This window comes from Triticum urartu, chromosome 7 (genome assembly GCF_003073215.2).
Source record: "Triticum urartu cultivar G1812 chromosome 7, Tu2.1, whole genome shotgun sequence".
Lineage (NCBI taxonomy): Eukaryota > Viridiplantae > Streptophyta > Magnoliopsida > Poales > Poaceae > Triticum > Triticum urartu.
Window position 1 is genome coordinate 685155616 of NC_053028.1, and position 16465 is coordinate 685172080.

Sequence of the window (16465 nt, forward strand, 5' to 3'; positions counted from 1 at the left end):
GGGTTCTTCATCAAGTCCAATTTGTGAACTATTCATTATTCTGCCCTTTTCTGACAGCTTTGGTATCCTGTTTTCCATCTAATCATATATTTGTATGGAATAGTTGATGTATGATATTTGTTCTGTTCTGTAGATTATGATGAGAAAGCAGAGGATGCTGTTGACTATGAAGATATTGATGAACAATATGATGGACCTGAAGTTGAAGCAGCTACAGAGGAAGACCATTTGCTATCCAAGAAAGATTACTTCTCCTCAAACACAATGTTTGCTTCAGTCAGTAGTAAAGTTTCAGTGTTTGATGAGGAGAACTATGATGAGGATGAAGAACCACCCAATGATATCGAGTTACCTGGTGATAATGTTATACAAGGTTTGGCATATCTGTACGCATAATGTGCTTGTGTTTATTGTTAAGTTTTTTTGTTTGGTCTGGCGAGTGTTGCTCATAGTGGTTCATCTGATTATCTGAGAAAATCAGCAGTATTTTTATTTACGCAAGGCACCAACGTTATTGTTTTCATGAATGGTGTTCATTTTGAACTTCTGAAAACACCATACAACTTGTTTTTATGCATTTCTTATTACTCCGTGATTAGTTTATGGAGAATAGTTTGGAAGCAAAACAAGCCAATTTCATCTGTTGAAGTCAACACCCCTTGTAATTTATGTTTGAATATTTATGTCTATGCATTTCAGCTTTATATAGTTTGTATTTAATTCTATTTATATGGATATCATCTTGCTTTTGACGTAAGTCTCCTTTGCTTTTATCAATTTAGATGTCATTTCAGCCGAGCAGACGGAAATATCACCCTCTAATGATAATCCTGCCATCGGAAAGGTATCTAGCCCGTTGCCACAATCTCAGGAAACTATGGATGTTGAATATGAAGTTTGTCAGGTACACATTATTTATATTGGCTCACCCACTCAAATGAATTCTGAATCTCATGACACCTTTAGTTTGACTTATTGTTCATTCAGAATCTGGTTCACTTTCAATTAAGTACGTCTGAGTTAGGACCGAGGAATCTGGATGAGAGTCAAATTTACTTCATAGGTTGGGTCATGCTTATTTTTGGGGGAAATTAGCCAGGGGACACTATATAATCCTTTCATTGTTAAAAATCACTGGATCCTTTTTTTTAGACCAAAAAATCACTGGATCCTTGATGTCAAGTGGGACCTGGATCCACAAATAAGTGATACAGCAGTTCCATGAAAAAAAACATACATTTTCTCATGCCCTGTAGTTAATTTCCTCAACATATTTCTACTCATAAATCTGCATTTCCTTTGTGATGATGTATGTACCTGTCTCACTGGACTGCTTGTTTCTAACAATTGTCAGGAAGAAATTGACACTGAGGAAGATCAACTCGAGTCTAAATCTGCGACTACCCTCCCTGTTTTATGCATAGAGGATGGGAGTGTGATCTTGAAGTTCTCTGAAATTTTTGGTGCACAGGAGCCTGTAAGAAAGGCCAAGACAGATCAGCATAAGCGGCCAGTGAATAAAGGTATTCAACAGGCTTACTATAAGACACAAATCTAAGAAGATTGTTATGAACCCCTTGACAGTGTGGCATATATAGCTGGGTTGTGATTTGAGGCATATTAACCTGAAAGTAATGGTAACACATAATTATTTACTGTTTCTGCTTAGGCTCTATATTCTGAACATAAACAAATTTAGTTAGCACAGACCATGCGGAGGGTATATGCTCACTACTGCTTGTATGGTCTCCAATCTTAGATTATTTAATCTGTCCACCACCACCACCCCCCTCCCAAATCATATGCATGGAAAATATGACCAATTTAATAGGAATTAGTTTTAAAGGCCTTTCTCTGGTATTAATTGCTTCCAGAGCTCCGTATCACAAACATCAGTGACATTGTTGAGGATGACGAGGAAGTATTTCTAAGGAGTACTATTCAAGATGTCCCATCTTTGAAGCATATCAAGACAAATGAAGATTTTATCGAGAGTGACAGTGATGAGTTAATTTCTAGTGATACTTTTGGGTTTAAAGATTTGTGTCTTTCTGAACAACCAATGAAGGATGTACACAAAGAGTTCCCTACTGCTAAACAAACTCTAGTTTGTCCTGATGTTTATCCACTTGAGCATGAAGACTGGGAAAATGGTATCATTTGGGGCAATTCACCAGCAAGTGAAAGTCAGTCTTGTTTAAAAAGCTGTGTCATATCTGAAGAGAGCTCTGATGCTCACAGTGAAGATGAGGCTAAGGATTATGGTTATGTATCCGGGCGTTGTGATGTACAGGATAAAAATAATGGTTCTCCAGTAATAAGAGAGCCTTTTGGCTGTACAGAAATGCCTGCTTCAGCTAGTTATCATTCCCCTGAGAATAGTTACCCTCCATTGATAAAGGAGACTCCTCAAGAGAAGAATGACTTAGACCATGCGGAACCAAATAACATAAATGGAACAGTTAAAATCAATACGATGAAGTGTTTAAGCAACCTCTCTCTTCTGAACAAGGAACTGTTGGAAGGATCTTGGTTGGACAACGTAATTTGGGATCCCAGTGAGGATACTCCTAAGCCTAAGTTAATCTTGGATCTGAAAGATGACCAGATGCTTTTCGAGATTTTAGATGAGAAGAATGGGGATCACCTCCGCTCACATGCTCGTGCGATGATTGTTAGTCGGCCAATGAAGACTGCAACAGTGGAAAATGTTGGCCATAACAACCAAGCAATTACATTGGATGCCCAATTCAACATTTCCAATGACAAATTTTATTCCAACAGGAAGATGTCGCAACAAGCTAAATCTCATACTAAAAAGCGTTCTTCAATGGGCATAAAGGTGGTACATTCTGTTCCTGGTCAAAAATTGCAGACCATGAAGCCAAAGCTAAGCACGTATGAGTCTCTCATCCCTTGCCATAAAATTCCACATCTATTATTAGTTGATTACTTGTCTTGTTTTGGATTAATGAACTTGTATCTGATGAATCTTGCAATCTTTATATGCTTACTATGATAATTATTGTACATGGGGTGACATGTTTTAAAAAAAAAACTGGGTGTCAGATCATTTCAAATAATTCAACTGAAATGTGTGACATCTATTTGTCTCCAATTCTTCATCGTTAATGTATAGTCAAGTGAGCAACCAGCAGTTTTGTTGTCCTGTGGAAATATTTCTGTAACAATGGATTTGGGCACCATATGTATCTGTATGCATATATAATTATATAGTTTACCACTGTTTCATTGGACTTCTGGTTTCCGTAACTGGGCTTATTCTACCGAACTCTATTCTTGTCTGTATTTGTATAGCATATATATCTTACCAGTTTTGGGTAAATATTTCTGTAACAATGGATTCTATTTGTGAGGCTTGGCTCCTTATGATTCACATGTTTACACTCTTGTTCTTAGCTATATTTAGCAAGTGTACTTCTGGGGCTTTAGTTGTCAACTTATCATGTGTAGCTCATCTACTGAACTCTATTCTTGCCTGCTCTTTGCTGATTTCATCTCTAATAAGTTTTATCAACTTTCAATGCAGTAACGAAATTGCAAATTTCCATAGACCAAAAGCTAAGTGGTACCCCCATGAAAATAAACTTGCTGCTGAGTTGCAAGGAGCTGCTTGCAGTCATGGGTCAATGACTGTTATAGTAATGACGTTAGCAGGAAAAGGAGTGAAACTTCTCGTCAATGCAGAGGAAACTCCACTATCAGTAAAATCAAAAGCTTCCAAGAAATTAGGCTAGTCCTCAATCATTATCCTGCTCTATTCTGTTATTTTTCTTAGTTTAGAAAGCCATCAATAGTTATTTTATGATGCCTTAACTTTACTCCATGCAGAATTTAGACCATCTGAAAAGATCAAATTGTTTGGTTATGGAAAAGAACTCCAGGATGACATCTCCTTGGCCATGCAAAACGTGCGACCAAACTCTATTTTGCATGTTGTTCGCACTGAAGTACATCTATGGCCAAAAGCACAGAAGTTACCTGGAGAGGACAAGGCTCTACGTCCTCCTGGGGCATTCAGGAAAAAAGCTGACTTGTCTGTTAAGGATGGACATGTATTTTTGATGGAGTAAGTCCAATCATAATATTTCTCTTCATACCACACGTGTTGTAATTTTCACATATGCAAATTCTTGTATGTGAAAGTCATATTGAAACTTTTACTGCTATACTTTGGTCAAGTGGTGAATATGATGATACTATGAGCAAAAATTGCTATTGATCATCTAAATGGCCATATGCTGTGCTTGTTGTTTTGATCATGTATGTTTTTGTTCATTAGTTAATGTGCTGCCATGTTTTTATTGCTTTCGATGCAGATATTGTGAGGAAAGACCTTTACTGCTTGCAAATGCAGGAATGGGTGCTCGACTCTGTACTTACTACCAGAAAACTTCACCCACTGATCAGACAGCTATATCCCTGCGAAGCAACAATGACGGACTGGGTACAGTGCTTGCTATTGAGCCTGCTGATAAATCTCCTTTCCTGGGAGATGTACGTTCTGGGTCCCAGCAATCATGTCTTGAGACAAACATGTACAGAGCACCTGCATTTCCTCATAAATTGGCATCGACTGATTATCTTTTAGTTCGTTCGCCGAAAGGGATGCTTTCTGTACGCCGCATTGACAAGCTATATGCTGTTGGCCAACAAGTAAGCTCTTGTACTGAAATACTCTATTCTATATCTGCAGGATGTTCATAATATTGTCACTCCTTTTCTTTTAATTTTTGGAATTTTCACTTGGAAGGGAACTAGTTTCGGATTAGTTTGCTGGGGTTATTTATTTATTTGTTGTTCTGCAAGTGTGTAATGCTGGAAAATCTTCAACTAAGCATTGTTATATTTTATACTGCATCAAAAATACATGCTGTGGTATTCATCAATAAATGATAGATTTGTGCTCTCCTGGCAGGAACCACACATGGAAGTATTTTCACCAGGAACGAAAAATCTGCAGAATCATCTTTTGAATCGAATGCTCGTATACGTATATCGTGAATTCCGTCTTAGGGAGAGGCCTGGTGTTCTTTCTCAGATTCGAGCTGATGAAGTACCTATTCAGCATCCTCTGACAGAAGCTATTGTGAGAAAACGATTGAAGCATTGTGCAGACCTGAAGGTAGATATATCACCCATGTTATTATTACTTCTATAGTTGTACTGTAATCTCATTTGATTTTCCAGCCATGGACTTCTGTTTTACCATAATTAACGCTCGCATGCATTCATTTAAACAGAAAGGACCCAACGGACATTATTTCTGGACACAGAGACCTGACTTCCGGATTCCGTCAGAGGAGGAGCTTAGAAGATTGGTGTCACCAGAAAGTGTGAGTTTCTAAAAAATACCTTTGTCACTTGTGATAAGCAACTACTTGTTGATGAAAATTTTCAAAGACTCCTCTCGTAAAGAAATGTGTATGCTGGTCAGTCATAACACACATGATATATGAGAATAACCAGGTTGATCGGTCACTCAGTTCCTCCGTTCCAAAGCCCCAAACTCTCATGCGTGAATTAAAGTATAAAATCAAGGACAAATAGTAGAAAATTTGTACCGATTTTTTCTGTTTATTGGAATAATCAATTACTTAAATCACTCCCTCTTGACATCAATACAAGTGGTTGGAGTGGAAAAGCACAACTCTTGGTTTCGAAACAAGACCAACTGAAAAGCAGGCCTTATATTTTTAATTCTAGTATAAGAGATGACTGTCAGTTTCAGCACTCTTACTAATTTCAGAGTAATATCAATAAGTGGTGTGTAGTAAATTGCATTTTTCGAAGTAACTAGTAAGCTGTATTATAGGTTTCGTAGAGAGACTGGTAGTTCTAGGGAGTGCTTAAGAAGGAATGGATGGCCATGACTTGCTCAAGATTAGCGGCTAGGTTGATAATCAATTTTTCGCACATCTCAAGTTAATAAAGATCCTCACGAAACTGGCCATGATTTGTTTGTGGTAGTGTAACCACTAACCACCCTTGTTCTTTTGTAGTTTAATTTTCGCTTTGAAAGGGGGTCTTGTCTTGCTATTGAGTTTATGGTAACTGAAAGTCTGAAACTTCCAATTCTCCAGGTCTGCTGTCATGAGAGTATGCAAGCTGGTCTGCATCGTCTCAATCGTTTAGGAATCGAGAAGCTTACTCAACCTGTGGGACTTGCTTCTGCAATGAATCAGCTTCCCGATGAAGCAATTGAGCTCGCTGCTGCAGCACATATTGAGAGGGAGTTGCAAATCACTAGCTGGAACCTTACCAGCAATTTTGTTGCTTGTACCAACCAGGTACTTCACTATATATATTTTCAATTGATGCACTCATTTAACCAGAACAATTTATTTGCTTATTAAATGATAGCATGTGGGCTAAAACCACGGTTGGTGCAAAGGACATAGTAATCTTTGATGTGTTCTAGAGAGACCATGGATAATCTTCATCTATCATTTGTTGCTGAATATATATTGAGAGAATATGGACACCGCTTTACCAAATACTATTCTAAGATGGAAATGACAGGCTAGTAAGTGACCAAGTACATGAATATCTAGTGCATGTGCACCTCACCTCGGTTGACCTATCTGTAAGTGTATAAAAAAACCCAAACTCAATGTAGCATGGGAAACAAAGATGACAAATCCAGTGCTGCCAGTGAAAATGAGCCGAGCACACCCAATTTTGTTTTGTGTGTTGGGTTTGGAATCTTCCAGCGATTGACAGGCAACAAGTTGTGCCGCTAGCTAGCTTGTGCATGGATATGGGTTGCAGACGACGAGGGATTGAGGTCTAAGGACACATGCAGTAAGGCAAGAACGCACTGCATGGTGGTACTGATATGGCGTCTTTATTTTCTTTGTAACCATGCAATTCTCGTCATGAAGATCATCGTGCATGTCCAAGGCGATCAAACCTGACTTTGATACCTGTTGTGTACCTCCGGCCAGCAGGGCCGACGTCATCCCACTCACCGTGCTCCATAATGCCAACTATGTTTCTAGGATCTATGTGTTCTGCCGGCTGGCGCCGCCCAACGCCATCGTCGAGGCAGTGCTGACGAGGGTGCCAGTCGAATCGCCGTGGACGTTGCCAGCGGCAACCACACGATCGTGCTCACTGAGGCCGGCGCGGGGTTCATGGAGGTGATGGTTGATTATGTGTCCACTAAGAGGATCAACGAGCGGATCGCCTAGCGCCTTGCGCAAGCATTCAGGCCTCGCACATTCCAAATCACAATTTTGGTGTGATACATTGGTCAGGGGGGCGACGGGAGAGGCGGCGCCGCAAGACCTAGGACGCCGTGAGGCCCATGGCCGGCGCCGGCATGCATGGAGGCGGGGTAGGATCATCCGACAGTTCTCGGTGGTTGCCAGCATGTCGCGGGAAAGGGGCGCGGCGAGTAGTCCATCGTAGGCGCGCATCTCCGCTGTAGTGATTGTCTGAACAAGCCCGACGATGCCCAGCGTGCGCAGGATTTGCACCTGGGCGCGTAGCTCATCAGTGGGGGGGGGGGTGCCGAGGCGTTGGTGGCCTTGGTTCTCGCTGAACGGACATGGTGGTACAAGAAGTTGATGCCAGGGCGGCGCACTCGCTTGACGTGGTTTGGGAGGGTTGCGCAGAGGTTGCGGGTGGCTGCCATCAGAAACTCGCCAAGCGTCTAGGTTGGAGGCTGCGGGTTGCGCGAGTTGGGTTGACAAAGGATCACAGGTGGTGTGGTGAAATGGCTCGCGGGCCGGAAAGCACGCGAGGTGGTCGGGGGCAGCATGCTGTCGCACGGGCCCTGATGTGGCTCCGCGGGCCGTGAGACTGGGCCACGGGCTGAATTGGAGGTGCGGGCCTTGGGGTGGAATTGGCGGGAGAAGCAGCGGCAGGGGTGGGCCTTGGGGTGGAATTGGCGGGAGAAGCAGCGGCAGGGGTGGGTGTTGAACTCCAAGCACATCCACACTGCTGACAATCATCGGGTCCGCATTGTCGATGGGGGCCATCACAACAGCTGTTCCAGAGCGGCGATCCTCCTCGGGCGCGCCAAGCACAGGAGATGGCTGCGAATTAGGCACTTGGTTGGCATCACAGGTGCTTTGGCTGCCTGCAAAGCTGCTTTGTCCCCCTCCAGCATCTTGATCCCGACAGGACGTGGCTAGGGAACTAGGCTTGGGATCAGTGCCACTCGGCACGTGAGAGGGCGAGGAGGGTGCATGACTCTCGAGGCGGGCAGCGCTCAGGCAGTTGGTTGCCATGGCCAGTTCAACTTGACTGGTCTCGTGCGCGGAAGGTGACAACGGGTAGGGTACCACAGGGGGGTCCAAGCCAGGGCCGATCAGGGCATCAGCCAGAGGGCTAGCGCCAGCTGTTGCAAGCGGGTGGACGACTGGTCCAGGGGCATGCAAGGGCCTGACCACGGCCGTGGCAATGGTAGGAGTGGTGGGCCCAGAGGCGCCATGTAGAACCTTCTTTTTATGTTGGCGCTTGCGCCTTTTGGCAAAGCGACTATGGAGGCGGGACCCGCCTTGACCAGGCCACGAAGTCATCTGTCGCAGGGCAGACGGGGTGGGGGTGTGGCATGCCGACTGTCGTGAAGGGAGGCGTGACAGCAAGGTCTCAACGATTTCCAGGATGCCGCGGCAGGGGTGAGCTTGCACCATGGCCGCAACAAGAGGGTGAAGTTCGCGCCTTGGATCAAATGATCACCGGAGACGCGGTCCATGAGCTGGCGAAGATGAGCAAGAAGTCCTCGGGGTGGCGAAGGTGGATCGAGAAGTCGCCGGGCTAGAGCTCGAGGGTCTCATGAAGAAGAGCTTCCACTTCGCCAGCGGACATGCCGGTGATGGTGGTCACCAAGGCGCGCTAGCACCTCCTCTGTTTCCTCCATCTCGATAGAGCGGGAGATAATGACGCGCTCTGGAGCGGGCTCTTCAGCGGGTGTGGCCGCGCGGGAAGCAGGCGATAGCGGGAGAGCCAGGGAGTCCGCACGGCGGGACGCCTACCTTGGCTCATCGACCAACGCAGGACGCCCATGGGTGATGCGCGAAGGGAGAGGCTAAGGCGGCGCGCTGGGCCGCGCGGGAACGAGCGTGATTGGCGCGGCACTCTTGGCAGCCCTTGGCCTCATGGCCGGATAGGAGGCACCAATGGCAGCGGACTTGGTTGGTGCACTCCCGCACAGGATGGCCAGGGTCGAGGCAACGGGAGCACATACCGGCAGCCACTTCCGGGAAAGGAAGTTGATAGGGCGAATGGGGGGAGGCCACGCCAGAGCGATGGGGGCACCGGCGCTGATTCTTGTGTCATGACTGTTGGAAGCCGTCAGCGTCGATCTTTGTGGGCCCGCAGGCGCGGTGGGACTCAGAGCGCAGGCCAAGGCAGGCGGAGGCAGGGACACACGCGACAGGGGGGGGGGGGGGGGCGCCATGCTCATGGGAGGAGGCAAGGGAGCTGCTCACCACGTCGCGATATGAGCGCGCACTGGAGCTCTCGTCGTCTGTCTCCAGCCAACGGTGCCCGCTGGGAATTCGTGCCAGAGGTCGACATGGGGAGGAGGAGGGAGGGCGGGCTACCGGCGAGGAGTTCGATGGCGGCGGGAGCTAGGTCAGGCTAGGAGCAGGGGCGGGCGCCCCACTTAAAGTCAAGCACTAACAGATCTCTAGAACTTGATAGAGGAGGCTGTGGGATGTATTCGGTATGTATGTTTTGAGATGCATTAAATTTGTGTATGCGCAGAGCCAGCCATTTCACATTACTTGATTTTGATGGTGTAAGATTCATCAAATTAGTGGCCAGTATCAGAGATTTTGATTCTAGGTATACAAGTTATTTTGTGTGCAAGCATATAGTCTTCCACTGCTGCATGTTATTCAGATTTGCCCACTAAAGCTGTTATGCTGAGCGGGTACAGTCATACCTAGTGGGTACAGGGTAGAGTTGAAAAGAGATGGTGAGGGCATAAAAAGGGAAATAAGGAGATGGGAGAGTGGGATGGAGGGATGGAGGGATCAGACTTCTCCCCTGTGACCTCGAGCGGTATACACCACAGCAACACCATGACAAACTCTATCCTTACAGATGGGTGTTCAGAGAGTTTTTCTTTTATGATCTGGGTGCTACAGATGAGTATTATATTTCTTGCCTGTACCAGTGGCAGCTCTAGTTAGATGGTTCATGTATGTATGTTTAAGTGCAAGTTTGTCTGCTCCTTCTTTTAATAAATGAAAGTATAGTACATTATTAGTGTTCCTTGTCTATTGCTGTGTGAATTCAACTGTTCTAATCTAATTTTCTTGGGTGTATGCAGGACAGAGAGAATATTGAAAGACTAGAAATTACTGGTGTTGGTGATCCATCTGGCCGTGGACTAGGATTTAGCTATGTGCGAGTAACTCCAAAAGCACCTGTCTCCAATTCATCTCATAAGAAAAAGTCAGCTGCAGCCAAAGGTACCACTGTTACTGGAACAGATGCTGACCTCCGCAGGTTAAGCATGGATGCCGCCCGAGAGGTACCATCAAACCCAATGATTTAGCAGCACTACACACACTAACATTGCCAGGGGGTCCAGACGTTAACATGATTTAGGATCGTGGAACATGTATCAGTGAGAACATAAATGTGCATTGGCAGCCTTTCAAAGGGTTATTTTATTGACTGGTTTATGAAGAAAGTTACATGTCGATCCCTGCAGAGAAAGGAATAATTACCTCCATACATTAACATAAGAAATATAGTTGGCCCAAAATGCCATTGGCTATGGCAGACAAGTGAGACGTACCTCTCTCATGTGATTGAACATAAATGAAAATCTGACCTATTTTTATATATGTGTCATGCCTTTTTTTTCTGTCTTTTTTACACTGATCACTAATGCTTGCCATTGATATTGTTGTAAATAGTTGCTTCTCAAATTCGGAGTTCCAGACGAGCAAATTGATAAATTAACAAGGTGGCATCGTATTGCTATGGTGAGGAAGCTTTCAAGTGAGCAAGCAGCGTCAGGAATTACAATTGATGAAATTCCAGTTAGCAAGTTTGCACGTGGACAAAGGATGTCTTTCATGCAGCTTCAACAGCAAACTAAAGAGAAATGTCAGGAAATTTGGGACAGACAAATTCAGTCGCTTTCTGCTATAGACGGTGATGACAATGGCAGTGATACAGAAGCCCATAGTGATTTGGACTCGTTTGCCGGGGATCTTGAGAACTTGCTGGATGCTGAAGAATTTGACGATGAAGATGTTGGTACTGCAGACCTGAGAAGCGATAAAGCAGACGGAATGAGAGGGCTCAAAATGAGAAGGTGCCCTACCCAAGCTCAGTTTAACGAGGAAATTCAAGATGATCAAGCAGAAGCTGCTCTAGTAAAAAAATTGCTCGAAGGTTGTTGATTGCTACTTCCATAACTTTGCTTTCCACATACCAAGTTAGTAATTTTGATTAACGGACTATTATGTGCAGAGAGTGGCAATGACCCGAAGAGGAAGAAACAACCTGTGGATACGACGAATCAGGGTGCCAATAAAACGAAGCAGTTTAAGGCATTGACGCCAAAGGAGAGCACGCCAAGAGGAGCGAAAGAGGTATCAGAAGCTCATCTGAAGTTCAAAATCTAGTCATGGTTGTTGCTGATTCATTTTTGCTGCCATACTAGCAGAAACGAGCTCTAATAGACTCATATGACTGCGTGCAGGTTGACAGTTCTTTTACTGAAGGTGGCTTATCCTCCAAACTGAAAACCAAGCTGGCAGTTGATGCAAACGATATCATTCTGGTTAAAAAGAAAAATGTTCAAGGAAAGGATGGTTTAAAGGTAAGTTTAGAGCATGATTGTTATTTATGAACTGGTATTATATCCCAGCTGGAGAGCATTGACTTTCACATGTGTAGTTCCTACTGAGATTTTGTGGCAAGTTGTATTTAAATGTACATTATTTTGTCTTCTGTTATTAGTTTTCCTTTTTTTTTGCCTCTTTGCATATTTGATTATTGATACTGTGCATGATCTCGCACACCAAGGAACTTGCACCGACAACATATGTTGTTGTAGTGGCTCTAATATGGTTGATATTGTCACTCTAGCATAACAGTCGACAATCCAGACTGCCAATTATACTGTGAAAACAGCAGCATGTTTTTTTTTTGCCAGAGTTTGTTGGTTTATAAATTGGGCTTGTTCCTAAACAAAATATAGAGCATGTTACAACTATTGGGGTCGATTTTGCACAGAGCACCTACTCTACTGGTTTGTTGCATAAAACACCACCTATTTGTGTAATCTATTGCAGCTAGCTCTAATCCAACGTTTGGCTCAGTTGACATGAATCCTGACGGGTGTGTACCGCTTGTAAGTGCACACCGGTTTGGTTGAAATTGTTAGTATGTGTTGGCTCATTCAAGTTTTTGGTTCAAAATTCGAATTTAAATTTAAATAAGATACAAAAGAATCCAGTTAGTAATACATGTACTCAGTACTGACCTGGAACTTTTTTAGCTCATTTGAACCACAGGTTTGCGGGATATTGGCAGATTTAGTTGGCCCATTAAAAAAATTGACCAGCTGATGTGGCCTTTTCCTTGCCACATGCACACTTACAAGCGGGACCGACCTACCAGGAATCTTGTCACCCAAGCCAAAACGATGGATTAGAACTAGCTGCAACAGATTACACCGATAGGTGGTGTCTTGTGCAACAAACCTGTAGAGTAGGTGTTCTGTGCAAAACGGACCCCAATAGTTGGTGGTTTCTGCAATTTTCTCACAAAATATATAACAAAATTTGGAATGAAATATGGTAAATTATTGAAAAGTTAGATATTTTGGGAAGCTTGTCTTCTTATTTTAGTCAATTACAAATTTGCTTCTTTTTCCAAATGTTTTTTAAAGACTCGAGGTACTTTTGATGCCTTTACATCATAAGCAAACTTCACAATGGATACCAAACCAATGTTTGAAATCCGGTTTACCTTTATTAACCTGGTCAATTTTTCAGAGCTATCCTATTTAGTACTGTAAATTCATCCACACACTAAGTAAATATTAATGGGTCTGGATCAGTTCATTTTGCTAGGCAGACAGGCAGTGACATCTAAAGGTGCAGTAAGTTTATACTGATGATGTTCTATTTACTAGACTGCACAATGACTAGCTGATGAGTTAGTGCGGTGCCATGTTTGTATTCTTGTGACTATTTAGTGACGGTAATACTGTTGTAGGGTTTTTTTTTTGGCTTCCAGATAGCTACTTAGACTAACCAAATTGAATTCTTGTGTCAAGGAACCTATGGTTCATGTTTTCAACTTATTGACTTGAAATAAGAGTCGCATTTATAGCAATGATCATATCTCCTCTTCTTTATTCTTATGTGGCTTGTCTTTTCTTATTTTAAGGAGAAGAGGCAGGGAGCAAGGGGGGACAGTCTTGTATGCGGAGCTTGCGGTCAGGTAAGGCATCATACTACATTCAGTTACTCACATGTTCTGAATTCCCTCCTGACTTTGTGTGTCAAATTGCTATTATAGCTTGGACATATGCGGACCAACAAATTGTGCCCCAAGTATGGGGAGGATCCAGAAACCTCGGAAATGGATGCGATTTCCTACAGACCTAATCCTCTTGATGTAGCAAGTCATGGTCAAACGAAGACACTGGGCAGGAGGTTGGTAGCCAAGGTTTCTTCTGATGTTCCTGAAACTGAAGGGCAAGAAAGCATTGAAAAGATCAAACCAGTAAAATTCAGATGTGGGGCACCTGAGAAGTCCTTGGAACGGAATATGTCAGTGGCAGGTTCTTTGGTTTCTGATAAACTTACAACGGATTCTACAGATTTGAGATCTACTGGAAAGGTTAGCAAGATTAAAATATACAGTAAGCCTAAGACTGAAGATTATCCTCCTGATACTCCTAAGCCATCAGTTGTGATACGGCCTCCTGCTGAAGTAGAGAAGGATGTACCTCGTAAGAAGGTCATCATCAAGCAGCCTAAAGGACATGTAGACCAGCTAAGAGCTATTGAAGTTAGGAGTGGTCAGGAGCCTAGAAAGATAAGGAAAATTGCTGAATTGTCAAGTTTTGAGAAGAACAGCAGAGATGATGATGGTTGGTATGCTGGAGAGCCCAGCCAGATGAATTCCTCACATGATAGGTTGGGTCGGGATGGTAACAGGAAAAGCAAAGAAGTAATGGGAGGTGATGAATCCTGGAGAGCGTTTAAAGAGCAGCGAGAGAGACAGGAACAGAGGCTAATTGAAGCTAGGATTTATAGCCGGGAGGAAGAGCTCCAGAAGGCAAAGAAGAAAAGCAAGAAAAAGAAAAAACATGATTTTCGAGATGCTGACATTCTTGATCACAGGCCATACAGAAATGACAGAAAGGTACCTGAAAGAGATCGAGCATCAAAAAGACGTACTCCAGCTGATATGACAGATTATGCTCCATCAGCGAAGCGACGCAGAGGAGGAGAGGTACTTGTTTTCACTCATGTTTTGTGAAATGTTCATTGTTTTAATGTTTGTCTACGACCATTTTACCGATTCCGCTTTATGAGTTACTTGTAGCCACACTTCAATTAATTACAGAAATATAAGGGATTACCAATAATTGTATGGAAGTCCTTGTGTTTTCTTCTTCTGGCAATTATTAATATCTTTCTCAACGAAACAGTCTCACTCAAATGTATGACCTCAACTCATTAACATGTTTATCTGTGAAGAGATGAAACCACAGTAGTATAGAAAATCACTTGGATCATCATACGTCATCTATTTTATTTTATATTCTCAATTTTCTCATTTTAATCATTGCCTTCAACATCGTACATCATTTAGTTTTTCAACCAGTTCCTAGTAGCATTCTCTACACACACCAGATAGGGATGCCACAGCTTGTTTGAAAGACCAAACAGAGCCAATTGATGTTTGTTTCTTTGCTAGACTAGGAATTTGAAATTTGAACTGAACTTGTTTTATCTGTTGAAAGGTGAACTGAACTTGTTTGCATCCTGATGCAGGTTGAGCTCTCCAACATATTGGAAAAGATAGTTGATCACTTGCGGAACCAGACTGCTATATCATTGCTGTTTCTTAAACCAGTGACAAAGAAAGTCGCTCCCGATTACTACGACGTAATCCAGCGCCCAATGGATCTGGGTACCATCAGGGACAAGGCGAGGAAGATGGAGTACAAAAACAGGTATGAATTCAGGAATGACGTGGCGCAGATAGCAGACAATGCGCACATGTACAACGAGACGCGGCATCCTCACATCCCTCCGCTGGCCGACGAGCTCCTGGAGTTGTGCGACAACCTTCTTGATGAAAGCGCGGACGTGCTCGACGACGCCGAGAGCGCAATGGAGAGCTAGCTAGCACAATAACAAAGATACGGCGATGGCCGTGTCCTAACATAGATTGCTGCACCTGCTGATCGGTAGCGAGGTTGGGGAGGAAAGCGCACCTGTACATGTGGTTTAGGTTCTGGCGATCGCATTGAGGCACATGTGATCCCAGTCCCAGCTGTTTTGCCTGGTTGTTGCTACCAGGCATCGGGAGTCGGAGTGTACACAAGCTCTAGGTTAGTCATTGAGTGCCCGCTGTAACTATTCGGCCTCCTGTTGTAAAAATGTAGCTGTGTAACTTTGTCAATATTCAGCTGTTGTAGTCGTGCATCCTGTGCGAATGATATTGGTCCAGATGGGTATAGATGCAACAAAGCAACTATTCTTTGGGGGTCCTCTGTTGCTAATTTTATTGGTATAAAGGTTGTTGAACTAGTATTAATTTGATCCAAACCCAAAATACATGTGCTCACTGAGGTTTGAATCAGTAGCAGTTGGTGAAGGTTATTTGTCTGATGGCAGGTTACACTGTACAACTACAAAATGTCCTAAGCCAAAGCATGTGGGATTGGGTTGTAGTACAAGTTGCTTTCCTGCCTGTTTGTGCTTTCAACATGATTTGAGGTGTTGAATGATGTGTTTACTTTCCTTCAAAAGAAAATGATGTACTTTGAGTGGAGACCTCCCCTCAGTGTCATTGCTTCTCCAGATAGAACATCGTATGCATCAACGATTTTTGAGTTTCTGGCAGCAATGAATCTCCGCTTGCTGTCTCTGATCACTGCACCAGCAGTACCCTGGAGATTGTCAGTACCCTGGAGATTGTCCTCATCGAATGAGGCATCAACATTTATACTTTGAAAAATTCCTGTAAAGGTGGAACCCAGTTTTCTTTCCTTGCCCTGGGGTGTGCACTTGAGGCCGCCATGAGGTTTGCGGCAAGTGCTCGTATAGCCACTGCAGACTGCTCCAGGGGCTGAGCGACACTGTCATCAGTAGGGTAAAACTAACATATCTCACGACGGTCTAAACCGAGCTCATGCTCCTCATTACAATGTTTCCTATGCTCCAACCATAGTACCAGCAAGTTACAACCAAGATCTTTGTTGATGGTCGAAGCCCAA

General features: G+C 43.7%; 1 protein-coding gene across 2 annotated transcripts; it reads left to right on the forward strand.

Moving 5' to 3' along the window:
• Window positions 1-133: 133 nt before the first annotated feature.
• LOC125522946 (transcription initiation factor TFIID subunit 1-like) lies at window positions 134-15788 on the forward strand (the record flags this gene model as incomplete). Of its 2 annotated transcripts, none has more annotated exon segments than XM_048687986.1 (17): window positions 134-373; window positions 783-904; window positions 1355-1523; window positions 1875-2898; window positions 3551-3753; window positions 3853-4090; window positions 4341-4677; window positions 4940-5146; window positions 5265-5357; window positions 6105-6311; window positions 10310-10513; window positions 10905-11388; window positions 11467-11588; window positions 11699-11818; window positions 13396-13449; window positions 13528-14469; window positions 15015-15788. In XM_048687986.1, coding segments are annotated over 17 exon segments (5120 nt in total), but the record flags the coding sequence as incomplete, so codon positions are not given.
• Window positions 15789-16465: the final 677 nt, after the last annotated feature.